This window comes from Ptychodera flava, chromosome 5 (genome assembly GCF_041260155.1).
Source record: "Ptychodera flava strain L36383 chromosome 5, AS_Pfla_20210202, whole genome shotgun sequence".
In the NCBI taxonomy this organism is placed as follows: Eukaryota; Metazoa; Hemichordata; class Enteropneusta; family Ptychoderidae; genus Ptychodera; species Ptychodera flava.
In genome coordinates, this window is record NC_091932.1 from 46,157,203 (window position 1) to 46,180,627 (window position 23,425).

Below are 23,425 nucleotides of genomic sequence, written 5' to 3' on the forward strand. Positions count from 1 at the left end.
TTTTCCAACTGTTTCCAAAGAGACCCTCGGCTGTAATTATGATCAGGAGAACTCGGGACTTTTATACCAATAATGTGCCGTGGAGGTTCCCAGTACAGTGCCAGACATTACTCTTCATCATACCAGTATATATATACACAAGGGTTAAGTCCCTGAGCGCTTTCCAGTGTATGGTGTACATTTAGAGGGTGTTCAGTATTCTGCGCTTTACTGTGTACTCAATGGTTTTTTATTTTTGTGGAAGCCAGATTACTTCAGTGTTCTTCAGCGTGTATTTTTAATGACATTAACGTGATTGAAACAACAATAAAAACAAGGTAATGCACTTCAATTTTCAAATAACATCAACAACAACCAGATTACCTAAGTACCCTGTGATCAGCAAAGTGATAGCTTCTGTGCAAGGTCTGGCAGAGATCCAATTATTTCCATTTGGCATCCTGAAGACAAACAATATGGGGTCCTGCTACCGAACAAGCAAGGACAAGCTGTAGGCAAAGCAACGCGGACATTCTGTAGACAAAGTACATGTAGTCAGGGCATTCAGCAGGCAAAAACAGCTATGAAAACTAGTAAAGAAAACCATGACGACATCCTTTAGACAATGCAGTATGAGCAATAGGCAAAGCAGGACAGGCATTCTGTGGATAAACCAATGACGATATATTGAAAAGTTCCATAGCCTATTATATGATCTGATCAACTGCCTAGCCTGCACTGGTAGAGGGCGCTCTTTCTCTCTCCACTGGTACCTCATTAAAGTCCCTCAATCTCTTTGTTCTGCTTTGAAATCTGTGATGGCAAACCTGTTCCTTTAATCATCGTACTCAGATCACTCAATGACCCTGTCTGCAATCTTATGGGGTGAGATTAGTGCCAAAACAATTGTGTTATCATTATTTTACTAGGTTTACATTATTTCGTTTTCTCATTGCTTGCATTTCAAGTTTAATATGTTTGCATTGTTATTTCATTATGTTTACATTTTTATTTCATTCTTTCATTTTGTTTGCATTTTTATTATATTATGTTTGCATTTTTATTTCATTCTTTCATTTTGTTTGCATTTTTATTATATTATGTTTGCATTTTTATTTCATTCTTTCATTTTGTTTGCATTTTTATTATATTATGTTTGCATTTTTATTTCATTCTTTCATTTTGTTTGCATTTTAATTATATTATATTTGCATTTTTATTATATTATGTTTGCATTTTTATTATATTATGTTTGCATTTTTATTTCATTCTTTCATTTTGTTTGCATTTTTATTATATTATGTTTGCATTTTTATTATATTATGTTTGCATTTTTATTTCATTCTTTCATTTTGTTTGCATTTTTATTATATTATGTTTGCATTTTTATTTCATTCTTTCATTTTGTTTGCATTTTTATTATATTATGTTTGAATTTTTATTTCATTCTTTCATTTTGTTTGCATTTTTATTATATTATGTTTGCATTTTTATTTCATTCTTTCATTTTGTTTGCATTTTTATTATATTATGTTTGCATTTTTATTATATTATGTTTGCATTTTTATTTCATTCTTTCATTTTGTTTGCATTTTTATTATATTATGTTTGCATTTTTATTATATTATGTTTGCATTTTTATTTCATTCTTTCATTTTGTTTGCATTTTTATTATATTATGTTTGCATTTTTATTTCATTCTTTCATTTTGTTTGCATTTTTATTATGTTTGCATTTTTATTATATTATGTTTGCATTTTTATTTCATTCTTTCATTTTGTTTGCATTTTTATTATATTATGTTTACATTTTTATTTCATTCTTTCATTATGTTTGCATTTTTATTATATTATGTTTGCATTTTTATTTCATTCTTTCATTTTGTTTGCATCTTTATTATATTATGTTTGCATTTTTATTTCATTCTTTCATTTTGTTTGCATTTTTATTATATTATGTTTGCATTTTTATTTCATTCTTTCATTTTGTTTGCATTTTAATTGTATTATGTTTGCATTTTTATTTCATTCTTTCATTTTGTTTGCATTTTTTTTATGTTATGTTTGCATTTTTATTTCATTCTTTCATTTTGTTTGCATTTTTATTATATTATGTTTGCAGTTTTATTTATTTCATTATGTTAACATTTTTAATTCATAGAACTATCCCACAATCCTTTTAACAAAATGGCTGGTTCCAATAGTTTGACATCGGCTTATGAACTAGTACTAGAAATTGCTGATTTCCTTCAATCAGCATCCTAAGTTTGTTAGTTGGAATATATGTATGATAGCTTAGGTGCTTGTCAAAATGAACTTATTGTACTCCAACTGGAATTGCCTTTTCCTTAGTGTCAGCTAAGGGAGCCTTCAGTAATTACAGGGGGGTGGTCTGGGGGAATTTCGCACACACCTGTACCATAAAATGTGACCCTCCCCTATCCTCCTGTCTAAAATGTGACCCTCCCCCTTGTCCGACATTCTAAAACTTGACCCTCCCCCAACTGCTGCGGTAATCTCCCCCGGAATAACTGAAACAGTATCAGCTAATTTACATAACAGTTGGTTCAATTGTTATGTTAGGGACAAATTACAGAGGGGAGGGCTTGTGGTTTTGGAGGGACAGTCGCAATTTATCACGCAAGAATTTTTGAAGAGATATTTTATTTCATACATTTGCGGGAGGGTCACAATTTTTTGTGCAACTATAAGAAGGCAAGATTTTTGCTGATTTAGTGCTTCACTAAAAAATATCAAATCATAATACATGGAGTCTATCAGGCAAACTATTGACAATTTCCCCCCCACAAAACATGCTATATCTGTATATTATTTATGTTTGATAAAGTATTTAAATGTACTGTGCTTGAATTGGGAAGTAAAATGTGCATTCGCGTACAAGAAATTGATTTCTGAATTTCATCTAAAAAGTTGGTTCACTATCCATGGTGTCTATGATGAAACTATGAATAGTATTTTCCAATACAAAAACAGGTAAATCTTTGCATTTTTGTACTCTTGATTACTGATATTAATGATCTTGATAAGACTAGAGTGGTTACAAGTCTATGGTTGTGTAAAAATTTGATTTTAGAATTTCACCAAAATGTTGATTCACTTTGCATGGCGGTCTATGATGAAACTATGATTAATTTTTTTTCCAATACAAAACTAGGTACATCTGTGCATGTATGTGCGCTTGATTATTTATATTAATGTTTGTGATTAAACTAGAGTGGTTATGGGTCCATGGTTGTGCAAGAAATTTGATTTGGAATTTCACTGAAAAGTTGATTTACTGTATATGGGTAGTCTATGAGAGAACTATGCACAATTTTTTCCAATATAAAACAGGCAAATCTTTGTATTTATGTACATTTGATAATTGATATACACTTTTCCACCTGTTGCATATGTTTTTGTCGCTTGTCTTTCATCAGTTGTAACTGTTCAAGTTGTTTAATGTAGGATACCACCGCATCTTCTTTGCTTGTGAAACTTGTGGATAATGTGTACGTATTTTGTTGGTGATTTCCTATTCAGGATTTAATATCGAACAGACAATCAAAGTTTTGGCCATAAAATCAGCTTCTGTCAAAAGTGACCCTCCCCCCAAGATAGGTTTATAAAAAGTGACCCTCCCCCTTGAACTGTTTTCTAAAAAGTGACCCTCGCCCGCTTCCCCCGCCCCCTGTTATTACTGAAGGCTCCCTAAATTGAACCAGCTTCGAGACTAAGGTAGTGTTGTGTTCTAGAACCTCGAAATGTTCGGCAAATTTCTACACCTCCTCATAGACCTTAAGGTCTATGACCTCCTGCTCTTTCGATTGTGGGATATGCAATGTTCAAAAACTCAACATCCTAAAAGCCATTTTCTCACCGAGGCATTGCTCTCGTGAGTAGAACTTTTAGGAGCCGTATAAGAATGTTATGTCAAGTTGGACGACTCCGTAGGCATGATGTGATGACAGTTTGTCTCGCACTTGATGATGAGTACGACTCTGAGCGAAAATACCTACTCAGTTCGTCCCTGGTTACTTGTGTCCTCAACAGCCGCATTATTGTTGTTGGTTTAGATTAGATGTAGTTGCAATAATTGCAGCCCACGGACCGTGCGCCAGTTTTATGTCGTCACGGCGTTGGTTGTGTTGTAGCGGTGGCCAGTAGGACTACAATTCCATCCGTAGAAAACGCGGAAATTTTGCACAGATCGACTGTGCCCAGAAACGATCGCAGAGTCTTCCCTTTACCTCATGGAAATGTCACCATAGTCTAGCTGCCTGGTCATCAGCGATGCCATCTATGCTAACGACATTGTCAACAGTGTACAACTGTACATGTATACTTAAAACTGAAAAACAACGGTTAATAAAAGCTGAACGAAGCTTTCCTTCATACCCGCCGCGCTAGCCCTGCGTACGATGCTGTGTGTTCCGCTACAGCTAATCGCCCCGCTCACGATTAGCTGTAGCGGAACACACAGCATCGTACGCAGGGCTACCGCCGCGCCGCCATATCTTGCACGTTACCATGATGATCTCGCCCAATGTGACCACAGACATGGGGACGGCAGACTACTGTCTATGAACTGTCGTTTTTCAGTCGAAAATACACACCGTCGACCATTTCCTTAGCGTAGATAGCATCGTATCCATCTCCATGTGATAAGAGAAAAATCGCCGCCCGTGCGACCCTTTCTCTTCACAACAAAATGTCCGCGTTTTCTTCAGCCCTGCGCCACATGTACACAGCAAACATATCAGAAAAAGCCGAAGCACGGCCTGTTGGTTACTATTATTGCTGCTACTAGCGTCTTTCCTTCTACCGAAAGGACTGACTTGTCTAAAGCAATCTGCTGCTGGCCTTACTAACGCCACAGATGTCGTGGTACTGTTGAGAGTAGCGTGTCTCCCAGTACCAGCGCACGAACAGCTGGCGGCTATGACGGCGACTAGTGTTTTGCCCTTTAACTTAGTACATTTTCATGCTGTGATACGTCCATGGTTAAACTTCGGATGACAAAAACGTGAAATGAGATCAAGGGACTTGCTTTTAAGTACATATAGTACTGCAAATTTCACAATCTGCCTTACAAACTGAAATGATAGCGAACGCATATAACAGTATTTCACACAAACAGGAAAGTGAACTTTCGGCGCTAGGCTAGGGAGATACATAAATTATGATAATGAGATAGATAAACATGTGAACACAATCAAATAAAAATTTTAACACTGAGAAAACGCTATAAAAAGCTTTAAAAATGCGTGAACGAAATAAAAATGCCAACACAATATAAAAAAAAATGAAAGCAAAATGTGCGCACGAAATAGAAATGCAAACATTATTAAGTAGAAATTCAAGCAAAATGGGTAAAAGAAAAATAATGTTTAAAAAATGACATTCTTTTTTCATTATGTTAACATTTTTATTTCGTTTTTTCATTTAGTTTGCATTTTTGTTGTACTGTGTTTGCATTTTTTGTCATTTTTAATTTTGTTTGCATTTTTATTTTATTATGTTAGCATTTTTATGTCATTCTTTCATTTTGTTCGCATTTTTATTACATTTTCTCATTTTGTTTACATTTTTATTTCATTATGTTACATTTTTTTCATTTTTAATTTTGTTTGCATTTTTATTTCATTATGTTAGCATTTTTATGTTGTTCTTTCATTTTGTTTACATATTTATTTCATTATGTCTAGAAATGAAATGTAAATATATCATAATAAAAATGCAAACAAAATAAGAAAAATGACATAAAGATGAAAACATAATATAAATATAATGCAAACAAAATGAAAGAATGAAATAAAAATGTAAACATAATATAATAAAAATGCAAACAAAATAAAAGAACGAAATAAAAATGCAAACATAATATAATAAAAATGCAAACAAAATGAAAGAACGAAATAAAACTGCAAACATAATATAATAAAAATGCAAACATAATATAATAAAAATGCAAACAAAATGAAAGAATGAAATAAAATGTAAACATAATATAATAAATGCAAACAAAATAAAAGAATGAAATAAAAATTTAAACATAATATAATAAAAATGAAAACAAAATGAAAGAATGAAATAAAAATGTAAACATAATATAATAAAAATGCAAACAAAATGAAAGAATGAAATAAAAATGCAAACATAATATAATAAAAATGTAAAGATAACAAAATAAGAATGCAAACACAATGAGAAAACGAAATAAAGATGTTAATATAATAACATAAAAATGCAAAGAAAATGACAAAATGTAATAATGTAAAGATAATAAAATAATGATAACACAATTGTTTTGGCACTAATCTCACCCCATACAATCTTTCCTTGTTTGTAACCACTGTTGAGGGGGACCGTATGGTAACACAGCTGATGAAAGTTAAGTTGATTCAGTGGCCTAGCTCTTGAGTCAAACATTGTAAGTCTTGTCATTCTGTACAGTGTGTTATTTTGGATGTATTCAATATTGTTCATTGTCTTTCTTTTGCTTTTAGCATTAAAGCTGAAATCCCTCAATCTGACTAAAATATGTCAGGTCTTGTTGTCATTACTGAAAGTGGTTGTTTCTTCAGTTTTTGTCCATCTTTGTGTATTTAAACTCTGATCTTATGGACCTCGGGGATAAATGTTCAGACTGAATTTTTTGCAATACTGTTTGACTCTATCACTTATGGGGGCTCACTTCATAGAGTTAACACAGGGGTGCAGCTATTTTAACTTAAAAATATTGGTAAATGTTAAGTAATTTGTTTCTCTAATACAAAACTTTGCATGGTGACCCCTGATATTTATTCTTAATTTGGTAAGAGAAATTGTTTCCTTGAGGAAAATTTGATTACAAGTTAACGTTTACATCTTTCAATTTCAATGTGCATTACTACCAGCACCTAAAATCTAAGGATTCAGTAAAGATTGGATGCACAGATATTTCTTCCCCTAGCTCTCACTTTTCTCTCATGGAAAGCATCCTCTAGTGATGACTATTTTTGTCTATTCAAAATGAAGAATGGATTTATCTCAATCTGACTGCATTTCTCAAACGTATCTATAAAATAAAAATCAAATGTGTTTTTGAAGGGAGAGGAGATATATTGATAGAAAATACAGTTCTTTATACAAAATATCACGGCAAGATATCATCAAAAGGCTAGGTGAATTTCCACTGAATTCTGATGTTTTTCCCTGTAGTATTCTGATGTGTAGCAGGTGTAAGGAAGACTGGCAGCAGCAATAACTATTGATCAAAGATGCTAGTCTTTTTAATCTCTCATTCATGGTCTTTCTTTTCAAGCTTTCTTTCCTAAATTAATAATTTTGTCTACCTATTAAAAGTATGTCAGATCTTGCTGTTAATTACAAAAAGAGAAGATTGTTCAGCATTCTTCTTTTTATTTCAAGGTACGCTTCATCTGACATTGTGAGAGGTGAAAATTGGGCACCGTACCCGGCTCTGGTATTTTCTGCCTTCTCTCCACTGCCCCTTATGCTCTTCTTGGAGAGCGCCCTCTAGCGATGGCTATTCCGTTATATAATTCTGAAAGAAGTGATGAAAACTTTCCAATGCATGTGACATATCACCGTACAAATGTCAATTTATTGCTCTCCTTATTCACAAGAGTTAAAACACACAACACTAACAATTTAATATTTTGAATGGCAAGACATTAGTTAATAATCACACAAATTATAAAGGTCCTTTTTAAATTTGTTGTATTGTATAAAACTAGTTTGTATATACACACAGCAGTCAGACTTTGTCAATTTGGACAGCACTCGGTAATTAATACTATTAAAATCTTCCTTAATTACATAGGTCATGTAGTGGTTTTACTTATTATCAATCACAACATTTTCCCATCTTAAACAAAAATTAATATGCACACTTCGTATCTTCTAAGAAATATCATAATCTATTGAACTGTTGATTAGTATGCTCTTCAGTATGTCTCCTAACTCACAAAGTCTTTTGCATTGACTGCCCTGACACAAATAGGCAATACATATAAGATGTAAAATTCTATTGCATCATAGATAAGTTTCTTTAGTCACTGGCACATCACTAATTTGCTACAAGTGCATTGTGACTTCTTCCTTACCAAATCTACCAATAGCATAGAATTGTCTCTTAATATTCCTATTAAAAGTTCAAAGTTAATTCATATTTTAAGATGCATAAGTATGTCAAGTACATTACGCACACTACTGTGCAGTTGGACAATCAAAACATTACGGGAAGGCTTCATTTACTTAGGAATACCCTACTTCCCTAGAGGATCAATTTCACAGACCTGCCTTTCCTACAATGGCACTACAATAGCACCAGCTGGATTAGATAAACATAACAATGGAACATTCACACCTTGGGGATTAAAAGTCTTCTGTTTGTCACCAGAGTTGCTCAGGCAAGGACTCGGGTTTCAGGTACCATGCAAGTTAATACAGTCGTCCCCTAATGATAATTACTACCTTAAATAAAACAACAACACAAAATGCAATGTCTTTTCCTATCTAAAGGATTACTTTCTTGTGTCATAAGACATATATTTTATGTTATTAAAAAGCAAGGTTGGAGTATTGATTTGTTGATCAACATTTCAGAATGTTCCGATTAAAGGGACAAAGTCGGCCATTTTTCATGAATTTTGTTTGATACGAGATACTACTTATATTGTTTGACATGTTGAAAGATACTGAATGAATGGGTGATCATGCATATATTCGACCCCGGTTTTAGACACGATACATGAAATCATCGCGAAAATGAATGTCATGATCATTAATTCATTTTCATGATGGTTTCATTTAATTTGTCTAAAACCAGGGTCGAATATATGCATGGTCACCCATTCATTATCGTTCAACATGTCAAACAATATAAGCAGTATCTTGCATCAAAACAAAAATTCATGAAAAATGGCCGACTTTGTCCCTTCAAACAATGACATACAGTGCATATGAAGATGAAAGGGCGTGTCTATCACATGACTGCATGGAGATGTCGATGAACAAGAGATCAGGAACTACAAGAGTTAAACAAGAACGCCATATTTACCACCAGTTTTTGTTTCTATGGCAGAGAGGGAAAGAATGAATGATTTAGGTGCTACACTGTCAAAATGCAGTCTCCATAACAAAATGAACAGGTAAATTGTAAAAAGAAATTTTGTTAAAAGATAGTGGCTTTGTCATGTGTTGAAGAAGTAAAATTGACACATGAATCTACAAAATTTGAAGGTACAAAATTCAAATGTAAAAACTCAAATAACAATGTCAAAAACACCCTTGTTTTTAAAATACTTTGCAGAATAAGGGACACAAGGTGTACTAGCCCCAATAGGGTATGTAATGGGCAAGTCAGGCATACTCCCTGAGTTCAATGCAACAATCCTTTGTGGATATACTAGCTGCTTTACTTGTGCTGATTTTTTCAATGAACTATTTTTCAACAATTCTGAAAAGTTTGTACCATTCAACAATGACTTATTGATAAAATTACACAAACAAAGACTTCATTCCTCAGATGATGACACACATCTGATCCTTTTAAACTTTGACCTGCATCATCCTCAGATGATGTCGATGGCACCTGAAATGGTACAACAGGGATGTAACTCAGATTTTCCATATTTGCAGTCAGGAGTAGCATTTCAGAAAACCTTGTCTGATTCGTCTCATACTGATGAAAATTTTACATCAGTAACACAGTACTGGCTCCATACATGATAAAAAAACCTATTGACGAATATGAGTTGTGTCCACCTAACCCATCTAGCCTGTGAGCCATTGATACTACAGAATCAGGAGTTTAAAGAGAAAGTATGCCATCAGGATGCATCATGGGAGTTATTGAAAGGGTAATCAATGTACTTAATATACAGACGATTTTAAAGGGCCAGTAGCTGCAAGTTTTGATAATCTTTTCACTAATTTTTGTTTTTAGTGTTAACTGCGGTTCCTTGTTCTACTCCCCTAAGTATGTGGAGATACACAGTATTCAGTCTGTCAACTCAGTCCAAATGTGTGTAGACTGCATTGTTATTGTTGACATGTGAATTTTGGTCAGGACTAGAATTCAAATGTAGACAATAAGAGCGCATTTTACATGTACAGTTAATATGTTGACAAGTTGTTCTTTCAACAAGAACTTGCAATTAACATAAACAAACAAAAAATCCATCAAAAGATACATCTACAGGCCCTCTAAACCACAATTGTACACTGTGAAATTGAAACATATAGCATTGCAAGAATAAGTATTTATACCAAACTATAGTCATATAGAAACTTCACTGAAAATTTAATATCAACAACCCAAAATATATAGTGGTAAACATTTTGACCATGTTTTAACATTTACAAATGTAGGAAAGAGCATAATTGTTGTATATTCATGTGAAAATGTTCAGGTCTACATCATCACACAATGAATGCATCAAGGTCAATAATACCATGTAACTGTGTAATTTTTTACCACAATACAACATCCTATTTCAATGAACATTTGTGTTAGCTATCATGCACCAAATTTACAGTATTTCATAAAACTGTGACATCCTACCAGTAGATTTTGTCAGTTTTGAGGAACAAATGCCTGAAGTGCTAGAGCACTCATTTTTGCAAAATGTATCCATTTGCACTGTCAACATAGAATGATCATGACTTGTTCTAGGTGGTGGAAATTCATGTGTGTTAGCTCATACACTCTACGCCTACTTGGTGGACGAAACAATCTTACAGAACAATGCGTCACCATACAAAGCTCATGAAGAGACTTGTAGCAAACTGTTCATATATTTGCAATAGCATACTTACATGTATGTACAGGATGTGATGTGTCATATTAACCCTTTGAGTTCTGTAATTTTTCCAACAAAAATTTTACTGCCACATTTCACCAATTTTTATTAATTTTTATGAAATTTTTTGGACCAAATGGACATCATATTTCATTAGCTCCAGTTTTCTATCAAAACTTTGGCAAAAATTTGAGAAAAATTGACTAGGGTATATTTTGTAAAGGGGAGAAAAAATGACATTGGCGCTCAAAGGATTAATAATGCTAATCATCCTCAATGAGATACTATCATTGAATACATACATAATTTATAATAATTTGCATTCATGAATGTCATTGCATTGTACTTCAGACATGTACCTTGTGATCTAAAGACTACTCAGATTACCGGGATTTCCAGTCAGAATCTACACAGTACAACTTGACATAATAATTACCAATGGTAGTACAATCTATCATCAAATAATAAAATATCTTACTAACAACACAAATGAATAACATTTTCAGAAGTGTCTTTCTATGTTTCAAAATTTACATCAAAGTAATTAGAATAATGTATTTATCAACTCAGATAATAAATATTTAAAATTGTTTGCTTCTTACACCAAATTATACAACTGCAAAAAGAAAAGATACCTTACACATGATGGTTGCATAAAGACCTTAATTACTAAAAGACTACCCGAGGTATTTTTTTACTGTAGACTTAAAGGCCAGTAGCTGTAACTTTTGATGGGTTTTTTTCATCATTGCTGTTTTTTATGTCATCTACAGTGTCTTGTCTTACTACTAAAAGCATTTCTAGATGCACAGTATTCAGCTTGTAAACTCAGCCTGTACATGTGTACATTGTTGTTGCTGTCAAGTGAATTTTGGTCTGGACTTAAATTCAAATGTCAATAAGGACAGTGCATTGGACATGTTTTGATGCTGGATTGACAATAGGGCTGTTCACATTTCACGTCACTGTTCTCACATTAATATGCAAAAATAACTATTTGTCCGCATTTTTAGATTACGCTTTTGAAAATTACGCATGCAAAAACGGCGAAAATACATCTCAGTGGGCGACTGCTAGTGTAACAGTGAATACTAAAAAACATATTCACGACTCAGAGTACAAGCTGCCAAAACAGCCATGTACGCAACATTGATAAAATTTGTCCGCATTTCAAGCTGTGTGTCCGATGTCGCGCGCGTACAGCTATATTTAGTAACAAACCTGTAACCGTGAACAGCGCTATTTAAACAGTCAGTGTTTTAACATGGGGAGTAGAATAAGGACTTGCAATCAACATACAAAATAAAAATGTAATCAAAAATTACAGTTACTGGATCTTTGAACAAATGTATTGTACAAGCACTGACATGGTAACACAAGGTTGTATTTTTATGTCTTGTGTTGGCAGTCATAATGAGAATTTAATTTTTTTAAATTTGTTAATACATTTTTATAGTTGGTACACTCAACATACTTTTTTCATGAGTCCACTTATTTACTTTCCAGACACGCTATTACTTTTTTGCAGGAATTGTTGACCACCTCGTCAAAAATGTAATGGTTCATCCGGAAAAAGGCGGTATCAAAATGCCTTCTCAACATTAACATTTTAAAGAGTTTCATACCGTCTCTTGATAGGGTCAAAAGGTCAACTGTACTGTCATGAGGTTATCAATGCAGCATAGAATCGTTTAACACTGTATCATTGCTGTGATCATCAGAAAATGATATATTGGCAATTGGAATCTTATATTTTGGTATTTTGAGCCCTTTACTTCATTCATATCAACATGGAAACAGATTATCATAAAGAATGAGATAAATTTGAAAAAGTTAATGTTAAATACTGGATAGAACTGAATGTTTATCTTAGTGGGAGTGTGAAATCTACCTGAATCTGAATCCGAAAATGGCAAGCAATGTGAGATAAAGTCTGATCTTTGCACCCCATTTCTACAGCCTGGCTGCATTGCTCATGAAAATAAGGTCAGGTATGGGCTTTTGTAAGCATGGCTGTCATTGGTCAATAGTACAAGCGCAGTGATTGCATTGAATATAATTACAACTTGGAGCAACCTAGATTTCATTTGCCCATTGAGTAATTTTACTACCTCCATGGTTTCCTGAACCAAGCATCCTATGTTGACGTTGAATGAAAAAACCATAGACGATAATTGTCATTATCATTTCACCACTAAATGCCATAATAGAAGTAAAGTGTGAGAAACTTTGAAGTGAAGCCGTGCTATTAACTTCAATGTTCGATGCTTCATCATTTAATTTCTAAGTTTGCCACAATACAAATGTGCTGATCACATGATATTGTCAGGTGACTGTGCTCACTAATATGCAGTCAAAATTCTGACTAAAATGGTGGCCCATGCCCTGACCCTAGTTTCATGAGCAGCACAGCCAGCGTTAGAAATGGGGTAGGGGACCAGATAATGAATCTTAGTTTGCATGTATATTTATGTGAATTCAGAATCAGGCTACAAAACCTTTACTGATATTGAAGGTCAAAGAACATTAGACAATGTCAAAAAAGAGTTTATGAATGTAGCATGCCTGAATGCCAGGCCTCACTCTGGGAGAATTCAGGTTGTTTTTGTGAAACAAATGCCATTTGGATCTGATGTGCCACCCTGTATCAAGCAAATCTAACCCACATGCGTTTCTCGACATGCCGACAAATAAATGTATATAAATCTTGCGTTGTCATATGCAGAATGAATTAATATTACTGCCAATTGTAGTGCGCATTTGATAATGAGATATACATGTCTTAATTTAGTGGACAGTTTGTTTCAAAATCTGTTTCTCAAAACATGACTGTATGGGTAGATTATTGGTAAAAAATCGAAAAGTATGGTTTGTATGATGTATATGTTAACAGTTTCCGCATTTACCATGGTGCGCTATATCTGTTTACCATGGTGCATTATATCTGTCTGTTACTGTGACAATTACTGCATTTTAGATTTCAAAAGAGAAGTTTAGCAAACACACAGGATTAGTCTTTTTCCTAGTAGCCATGGGAGTGATCAGGGTTAGAGTCACAGTTATGGTACAGAGCTTAGAGACCTGACTTGAAGGAAAACTCAGTTCACAGTTATCAAAGGTTTGTGTCTTCTTTTGTGCTGTCAGAAATTGGTCAGAGCACGGAGGAATATGTATAGAGAGATGTTCTCACACATAACTCAATGGTCAGAGTAGCTGATGTTGGTTGATGTAGTATTTGATATAAATGTATGTAGACACTGTACATCAAACAATTTGTTTGTGCTCACAGACACAGTACCATGTACTGACAGAGTTTTCACAGACCTGTGCTTACACAGAGCTTTTCAACCCTTTTACCATCATTTTTTCATCAAAACCAATGATTATTGAACCTGCTTTACAGGGAACTAGGAGTGAAAAAATTAAAATGCTGGTTTTACAAACCATAGCTTGCTGTTTTAAAGTTTCCCACGCTCGATTGTTTTTGTTTTGTATAAACTCTACTTCTTGACACCAAATGGCATTCTACAGAAAAGTACGCATTGTACATGTATTTGTAACTTAATTACAATATATGTACCCATGTTTATGGAAGTTACCATCAGAAAAGAACATTGCTGACAGTCTTCCAGAATGAGGCTGACTATTTTGACCAATCACACTGCACGTTTATGTCGTTGCTGCCATCAAGAGACACCCACCTAGGGTGCCAAACACCAGTGATTTCCAGTAAGCTGACCTTCCCTTCTCTGTTGCTAGGAATGCAGTGAGAAGACCACTCCAAAATATCAAAGCTGGTACGGTTTGCATTAGGCTAAGTGGTGACCTTTGACCCTCACCCGGAAGGCGACCTTGTACATTTGGGTCATTGGAGTAGAAGTCTTCCAGCATTCTGTGAAAGAATAGCAAATCATATATCATTTATTAATTATTAATTACATGAAGATGCATCTTTCTATTATTAAGCCTTTGAATGTGGTAATTTTCCCACCTAAATTTAAGTGTAATATTTTATCAATTTTTATGAACTTTTCTGTAATTGTTTTGATAATTCTTGACCAAAGGGACATTACATTTCATTGGCTCCAGTTTTTTTATCAACATTTTGGCAAAAATCTGAGAAAACTTGACTGGGCTATATTTTATAGAGGCAACAAAAATTGACTTTGGCACTCAGAGGGTTAATTATACATTATACCTGTATATTGGTGGCAAATACACAGCAATATCATTGGTTGTGACAATAACAGTGCTATATTCACTATAAAGCAAAGTTGGAACACATGTGTGGACTTTCAGTTAGCGAAAAATCCCTTTTTAACCCTTCATGCCAGAATTTCAAAATATGTAATAATTTGATAGCAATAAACCACGTAAACAACAGGTATATACATGTGCCTTTTGTTTTTGACCAGTTCATTAACTGGTTAAAATATTATGGTATACCCTTTGCTGGGGATGGTTTATTGCTTAGATATATCTCACTACTTGTTGAACAGTTGCATAGGATCTCCTTTTACTTTTAGCAAGCTTTCAGGTATTTTTCAGACAAGTGAAACAACATATCCTTGTCCTGAAGTATGTTGAAATACACAGTATTCAGCTTGCCACCTCAGCCTGGTACTTGTGTAAACTAAATTTTGGTCGAGACAATTAAAATGCAAAAAATAACAGTGCATTTTACACATATACGTAGAGATGCAGTGTTGAAAAGCTTAATAGTTGGTTTATGAAAAAGCTTAGAGGACTAGAACAAGAACTGGCAATTGACATACAAAACAAACAGTGAAAGTTACTTATTAAAAGTTAAAGCTACTGGCCCTTCAAACAATGTTACCAAGACTATGAATATGCATATACATATGAATATATATGTACATAAGTACGTACATTTTATATATACATACATTTATACTTACATAAAACTATAACATTTATGAGTTAAAGAAGCATAAACAAGGCAAGACTGTGAAACTTTGGTAAAGGATGTACAAGTAATGTAAACAGAAGGTGACCTACATGTCTTTTTCTTCAAAAGCGTCATGCAACCATTGTCTACACTCATTTGTATCAACCGGCACATCTTCAACTTTGACCCTGCGTATATGTACATGAACTCTTGAACAACATCCAGTGAGGAAATCTGATGAAAGAGAAAAATGGAAACTTTACAGTTGGATTGTGACTTTTGTGGCCTGATATACTGGTACATTCACTCAATCATCCAAATTTTCATACTGAAAAAAAGACTTGATAAAAAAATTGGAGTAAAACCATTGTGTGATTGTGTTTTGGTTTATACAAAGAGATTTTCAAAAAACATTTACATCCGAGGGAACAGCAACTTCTAATGTTTTTTGCAGTATCTCTGTTATGATTGTCAATGCTATTTCTTTATGGGCTCAATAAACATGGTGAAATATAAACTATTGAAGTTTATCAACATAACCATCATTTGTTGTTGAGCAATGAATTCATGTCCTGACAGGCATGTCATAATTTACACAGGGTGTGCAGACAAGCCAATACTGGACATTTGTTCACGCTTTTGGGATCGTGCCAGGAATATGTTGTCAATACAAAAACCAAAGACACCGAGAGATTGTCGAAAGGAACTGATACAAGAGCATTATGATTGCTGCTGGACTAAATCTGCGCATCTAAATTTCTACATCAGGAAAATGTTTGATCAGTTTAGTTGGATGACGCCACTACATGTATTTGCTTGCAACAGTTTATTTTTAGACAGTCCAGTGAACACAAAGCTCCTCACATACATACATACCGTACATTTCCACAGCTCCAAAATCTCTCTCTCTCTCTCTCTCTCTCTCTCTCTCTCTCTCTCTCTCTATATATATATATATATATATATATATATATATATATATATATATATATATATATATATATATATATATATATATATATATATATATATATATATATATATATACAGGTCCATTCTATCCATTGAACAACAAAGGACTAAACCAAGGCTTGATTATGATGACAATGGTAAAAGTAAAGTGCCTTCCAATTATGTAGGATGTTCCTTTACCACATCATGAAACATAAAAGTTTTCTGCCTGTTGAAACATCTTGAAAGTGAAATATCACATAGTTGCCTACCTGTCATTCCAGGCCCTGGTTTTCTTTGAAAGTTTTCATCTTTCCATTCATAAGCTATGGTACAGTCGTAGACAGCATCAATGTAGTTCCTCAATTCATGCAGACTGGCAGCTGTAGCTTTCACTCTCGGTGTCAGAACTTGATTCAGTACTGTCAATCCTGAATTAAAAGTCAACATCACCGAAATTGAAGCTCAACAATACCACGGACAATACAATTCAATCAATAGTTGAAGTTCCCAAGTGTATATACATCCTTTATAACATCTCCAGAATGGCTAATTGGAGCAGCATCACCTCTAGTAGATTTTCTTTGGAGTTGACAAGAGCTGATTAGTTTTGGTGGGTATGGCTTGCAAAATTTGCATACTGAAGTGTCCAATATTCAGTGTATTTCAACAATGGATGTTTGTCTCTCTCTCACTTTGCATTCAAGTACACATAACAATGAAATAGATGTACTGAGTCAGACTGCGGACAACCAGCATGTTTTGATGAATCAAAGTGAAACAAAATATTGTTTGTAGAGGAATTTTTAGAGCACTTACCACTACTGTATGCAAATCCTTGGCTTTTCTTGATCACATCCGGAAGTTCTGGATTGTATCGAGTGCCTTCTGGAAAGATGACCAACCATAGCTTGAGAAGAAAGCAGATTTATGAAAATGTTTACAAGATCATCAATAAGACTGCTGCAGCCGTTCAATCAAAGATAAAATATTTCAGCAAGTTTGGCACATACATTAACCCTTTCACCCCCAGTTCCCTGTATACAGGTCCAACTTTACCATAGAAAACAATGGATTTGGGACAAACCATGGTGGTGAAAGGGTTAAATTATACAAAACAATTAGAGTGAGTAGGTTTGACTGTTTTTGTCTTTATCCTAACACTGATAATGCACAAATGCTAACACTTACCTGATGGTGAAAGGATCAACATTCAATAACTACTGTACAATTCCTCACTGAATCTGCATCCGCAAACAAAACCATCACTGACTTTATACCTATGTGTTTGATAATTTTTGACAATTTTTGGGTCTTTCAATTGTACTGTATTGGAAGTCTCAGCCCTTTTGGAGTGTCCAATGGAACAATGGCCTCAACCACATTGGCTATGTCAATGATTGACAAGCCATTTTCTTGCAGGAATAATGAACAATAAGTTTTGATAAGAACTACCCTATCAAAAGCCTTTTTTACAGCATTTGTGTTTTTATTACTCACTGTATGTACTAGTGTGTGTATGTGTGCATATGAATGGTTACTTCCCAAAAACTATTATATGATAGTCCTGGAGCATGCAACAATTTAACTTTAGAATGTGCGTCAAGGTCGGACTCTCAAATTTCTACAATTCTTTTCTGATCTACCACTTGTGGGGGCTTATTTTAAAGCTCTTGAAGAAAGAAAAACTTTCATTGGCTTAGTTTTTCGAAAATCCAAAATTTAATATTTCCCCTATAGAGTTAACACAGGAATGGCGGCCATTTTGAATATCAAATATCCCCAAATGTTGGGTAATTTGTTTTGTTTGTACCAAATTTTGCTTGGTGACCCCTGATTTTTATTGTTTATTTGGTAAGAGAATGGTTGAAAGATTCATTCAGGAAAATGTGAGCAAAAGTTTACATGTAAGTCTTTCACTTTCGAGGCGCATACTACCTTAACAGCAGTGACTCTTCCCACAATTTACCTGTTCACTCCAATTTTATGCAAACAGATCCACAATTACCATTGATAACAATAGGTTTGGGCAAAACTATGCATGGTGGTGAAAGGGGTTAGGAACAAACTTACCGGTATGTTATGTTTGGGAAATTTTTCAAGTCTCTTGGTGAAGGTATCAGTCTTGAATTGTCCACTTCTTTTAACGTACACACCACCATGCTTGAAAACAAAATACATATGGTTTGCTGTCTCTGAATGATACATGACTGGCAATGATAAAAGTAGTGTCAGCTTTTTGAGTTTGTGGAACTTCAATTTCTTTGTAGATGTATTAATCAAAAATTCATCCCCATTAATACGCTTGTTTGTGTACAGGAAAACAACAGGTTACCTGAATGGTAGATTTTTCACCTATGGACAAAGAATAATTGGTGAAGTTTATGTAAAGCTCATTGGCTAAAGTGTGAAGAAAATACAATAATGATTGGATATTGAATGCAATTTCTTTTGATTGAGCAATATATGATGTCATAAAAGTTATAAAACAAAAGAACCTTGATTTCCGGTAATCTTATAATGATCTTTGGTACAAGTACATGACATACATTTTTACTCATGAATAGTACACTTGACTGTCATTAAAACTGTACTACTTCGCGATTGTTTCACTTTCATTAAAAGCTAGGCTTCTGTTGGGCTGTTTGAATGAATACATGTATGCTGTTTAACCTCTTCAAAGGACGAGTCAAAATATTAAAGCTTACAACCAATGGTTCACTTCCACCTCTTACTGATCATTTATCTTTTGTCTTGTGTAGTTTTGCCTGCTACAAAACACCATAATTTTTAAATTTTTCACATTTACAGGACTGTACTCTGTCTTACAGGACTGTACCAATTATACCCCTCATGATCTCTGTTTTGCTGTACTGCTATCCAATTTTTTTTACAAATGTATGTTCTCTTTTTATAACATCCCCAAAATTCTAGAGTGCATCTGTTTTCATGTACCTTCCCACTCTTTACACTTAGAACAGCAATTTAAAGCCACTGCATCTAGGCTCAATGTTCATTCTTGATATCAGCAATTTTACAATGAACTGCGAAAAACGTGAACATTATTTTGAACAATTAGGGTTTCAATATTTTTTATTGTAACTATGGGCAATTTCACAGATTTTTATTTAATAATGTTTATACGTTTTAGTTCTGTTTTATGCTCTATGTTTCTCTGCTGTGTTTCATGTTCATTGTCTTTGTCTTTTGCTAGAACTGTAATTGGGGGAAAACCCATTGTTCCCAGCCAGTAAATGGATAAATAAATAAATTAATAAACTGTGCGCACACAAAACAATTGGGCCATACCAAATCTGTATGTGAAGTGATGACAAAATGAGAAAAGAAAATAAGAAGTCACATATGAATATCACTCTCATTACACCATAAGAATTACACACATACCATTGCAAAATAAGCTCCATAAAGCGGGAAATATTTGAGACCATCTTTCAGGACATATCTGAGATGGCCGAGACTTCCTTGTCGGATTGAAACCAAATCGCTGACAATCCAGTCGATGGTAGATTGGTGATTGCAAATGTAAATAACATTTTCTTTCTTTTCCAAACAGTCTACATCACCGTACAGAACAACCTGAAAAGAATCAACATGCATAAATTTTTAGTTTTTTGCAATTTGGTTTATGTCACTATTGTCCTGCCGGTGCCCCTGTGTTCCGAGTCTGAATACATTCCGTCTGTATGAAGTTATACATTAATTTACTTTTAGCAAGTAAAGGTAACTTAGTCAACGGAAATATTGTGAACGAAATGGGTGTGGCTTGAGTACAGTGCGGAGATGTCCTTTTTCAGCTCCATGGGAGATGTAACAGATTATCACTTCTAAGTTCTATGATTCTCCGAAGAGGTGTCCGAAACAATTGTACTGACTGAAACATCATCTCTGCCAACCACACAACATTCAGTTTGGAAACAAATAGAGGCCTATTACAGTGTGTGATGCTGCATGCAGTCGACCATGCGACCAGAATGCCCGGAAAATATAAAGTATACTATTGGGGGGGGGGGGGGGTAACAGGGCTTGTACAGATGCGGACAACTTAGGGTATCATTGCTCATGACGTGTAACACTTTGCTGTGATTTCATCATCGCCGATCAACAACTGAAGTACAGAAAAAATGCTTCCATGTAACTACCTCAAGTCCTGTATAGTGTTCATAGAAGAAGACTACCATTCTTTGGTAGCATGAGTACATCACGTCGTCAACGGCGTGATACCATCGAGTCGGGAGAATCGCCGAAATAACTCGCCAGGGCACAAGTAGAGTAGCGACGTAGCATGGCGAGGTTCCAAGCATGACGAAAGCCGGTACGGCGAATCGCAGCGCTTGAAGGTACACTAGTGCTGTAAGCATAGTTGTTAAATAAGAAAATGCGGGCTTCTTTCAAAACAGAGTACTGTAAGTTGCTATGCACGACCCACGTGTAGCGGTAGCGCGTACAAGCACGAACGGTGTCCTCTAGCCTCGATGTGAAATGTGAGAAAGGTCAAAGGTTAAAATGTGGTGGCGTTCGCATATTCTTAGCAATAATGGCTGCCCACTTATCGTGAACACGCGGTCGCTCTTGGTGTAACAGTTTTGCTCAGTCGTCGTCCTTTACTGGTAAGTGTTGGATATTAGGGAAGGAGCTGTAAAGATGAAGAAGGCAAAGAACAGAACTAAACGGAATCAAAAAGGTAAACAGCATTCAAGTGGAAACGAAGACGTTCAATCTTCGTCCCAACAGTCCACAGCTCCGTTCGGTCAATATGCAGTAGGTGGCATCGCCAGCCTGGTTAGCAAGTCAACACACACTCCACGAGGTATTGGCATCAGCGAGAGGGCTTCGTCTACGAAATCGTCCAAGCTTGAACAGCTGTTTGGTCAGTCACAACAGCCTTTCAACACTGTGATACCTTCCCCAAAAACAGCAAAGGCAGTGTCGAAAAACAAGCGCTCTAAAGCCTCTATCGACAATATCGAGCAAACTGAGATTGATCAGGTGGAAGGTAAACAAATCGTGAAAATTCCCGATTCTTCCCAACTGAAGTTAGGAAAATCGTCGAGGAGAAACAAGTTAAAACAGAGCCAGGTGTTGCTTGACCGAGAACAGGGTCTCCGGAATGCCGAAAAGACATCGATTCCGACCAAGAGGAAGAAGAAACTAGATAACAAGGATGACGACGAAATTGGCTTCGCCAAGCACAAGGAAAAGAAGGTAAAGCCATCCCCAAGAAACCAAGAACAAGATAGTAGAACCATATTTGTTGGTAATGTACCTGTTAGTATTACCAAGAAGGATATCATGAAGCTTTTTGGAAAGTTTGGTGAAATAGAAAGCATGCGACTGCGGTCAGCAGCTCCGAGCACCCTCAACTTGCCCAAGAAAGTCATTATGATACAGAAGGACTTTCACCCTGACCGGAGCGGTATGAACGTGTACGTGGTTTTCAAGGAAGAAAAGTCTGCCAGGAAAGCCCTGAAGTGTAATGGAAAGGAATTCCGAGGACACCACCTTCGAGTTGATCTTTCTTCAAACACAGATAGACATGACCACAGGCGATCCATCTTTGTGGGAAACCTTCCTTATGAAGTAGAAGAAGAAACTGTCAGGGGACATTTTGAACAGTGTGGCAGTGTTCAAAATGTAAGGCTTGTACGCGATGGTAAAACCGGCATGGGTAAAGGGTTTGGATACGTGCTCTTTACTGAACCAAGTTCGGTAGAGTTTGCCCTGAAGCTGAACGAAAAACGCCTGAGTGGCAGACCTCTGAGGGTAAAGAGATCCGTAAAGAAGGAGAAAAAGAAAATGCCAAATCAGGCTGAAAGGAGAATTATGTACAGAGAACAGAAACGTGCAAAGTCTGCGTGGAGAGACAAAAAGAAAAAGAGAAAGATTCGTAAGACCTAAATGAAGAGATAAATAGTATGTTAAAGTAGAAAGTAGACAGCACGTTTGAATTCTACTGTTGTTATGTTTTGATCCGTATCAATTTTAGTACCCTTCACCATAAACAGTAGAGTGTTTCTCTAGTATGTCTCAACTTGCGAATTAAAACGTTATACTCTACAAACTCTCTGATTGGTTGATTGCTTATTGTGATGTGTGTTGAGAGGTGTACATTATCAGCCTACACATCGAGGTCGCCCACCAATTATATATTCAATGAGTTTTACTTTGGCTTCGTAGCCTGTTGAGTGTTAATTTATTTTGTGTATGTGCGTGTGTGTGCAGGGAAATACACGATAGAGATTTGTCAAGTGCTTGTTGTCCCTAGCATACCTTGAATGGCCATTTTTGTTAAAAACAGGACAGTAATTTCAGTAGAGTACCATCCTATAAAAACGTTACCTCCCCCTCTCCCCGCATGATGATGATTTACGTTGGTCATGCCCATGTCTAAGTATCCACTACCTCTCAGCTTGGTGGATCAAGGCTAAGTAAACTGACGTAGCTGGTGATTATGCCAGCTTTCTCTTTGTAACGTAACTCGCAAGGCTGCTTTGCAACTTAGGGCTGTGTTCCATACAGTTAGCAGCCATGCAAATGAGTGATCGTGAAACTCAACCAGTGAACTGACCACCCTCTTCCTCATCAGAAAATAGAAAATAATTCTGTCAGCAGTTTTCATGATTCTTACATCACCTTACATCATGGTGTCTTGTTAATCATGGTCCCTCTATCCCCGTGTATGAATCAAGGTTTTATTGCGGATTCTCTTGCCGTCAACTGTACAAGCAATTATACGAGTTCTCCTTAGCAGAGTTTGA

The 23,425-nt window shown here is 35.3% G+C and overlaps 2 protein-coding genes across 2 annotated transcripts; one reads left to right on the top strand and one right to left on the bottom strand.

Moving 5' to 3' along the window:
• Positions 1-7,547: 7,547 nt before the first annotated feature.
• On the bottom strand, positions 7,548-21,151 carry LOC139134110 (1-acyl-sn-glycerol-3-phosphate acyltransferase epsilon-like). The gene is made up of 7 exons (XM_070701026.1): positions 20,810-21,151; positions 20,055-20,246; positions 18,723-18,812; positions 17,469-17,559; positions 16,922-17,080; positions 15,809-15,932; positions 7,548-14,681 (listed from the first exon to the last, which is right to left on the bottom strand). The coding sequence occupies exons 1-7, from the start codon at positions 21,026-21,028 to the stop codon at positions 14,459-14,461; spliced, it is 1,098 nt and encodes a 365-aa protein (XP_070557127.1). The 5' UTR covers positions 21,029-21,151; the 3' UTR covers positions 7,548-14,458.
• Positions 21,152-21,193: 42 nt separating this feature from the next.
• Positions 21,194-22,728, top strand: LOC139134109 (RNA-binding protein 34-like). Its single transcript, XM_070701025.1, has one exon. The coding sequence runs from the start codon at positions 21,312-21,314 to the stop codon at positions 22,563-22,565; it is 1,254 nt and encodes a 417-aa protein (XP_070557126.1). The 5' UTR covers positions 21,194-21,311; the 3' UTR covers positions 22,566-22,728.
• Positions 22,729-23,425: the final 697 nt, after the last annotated feature.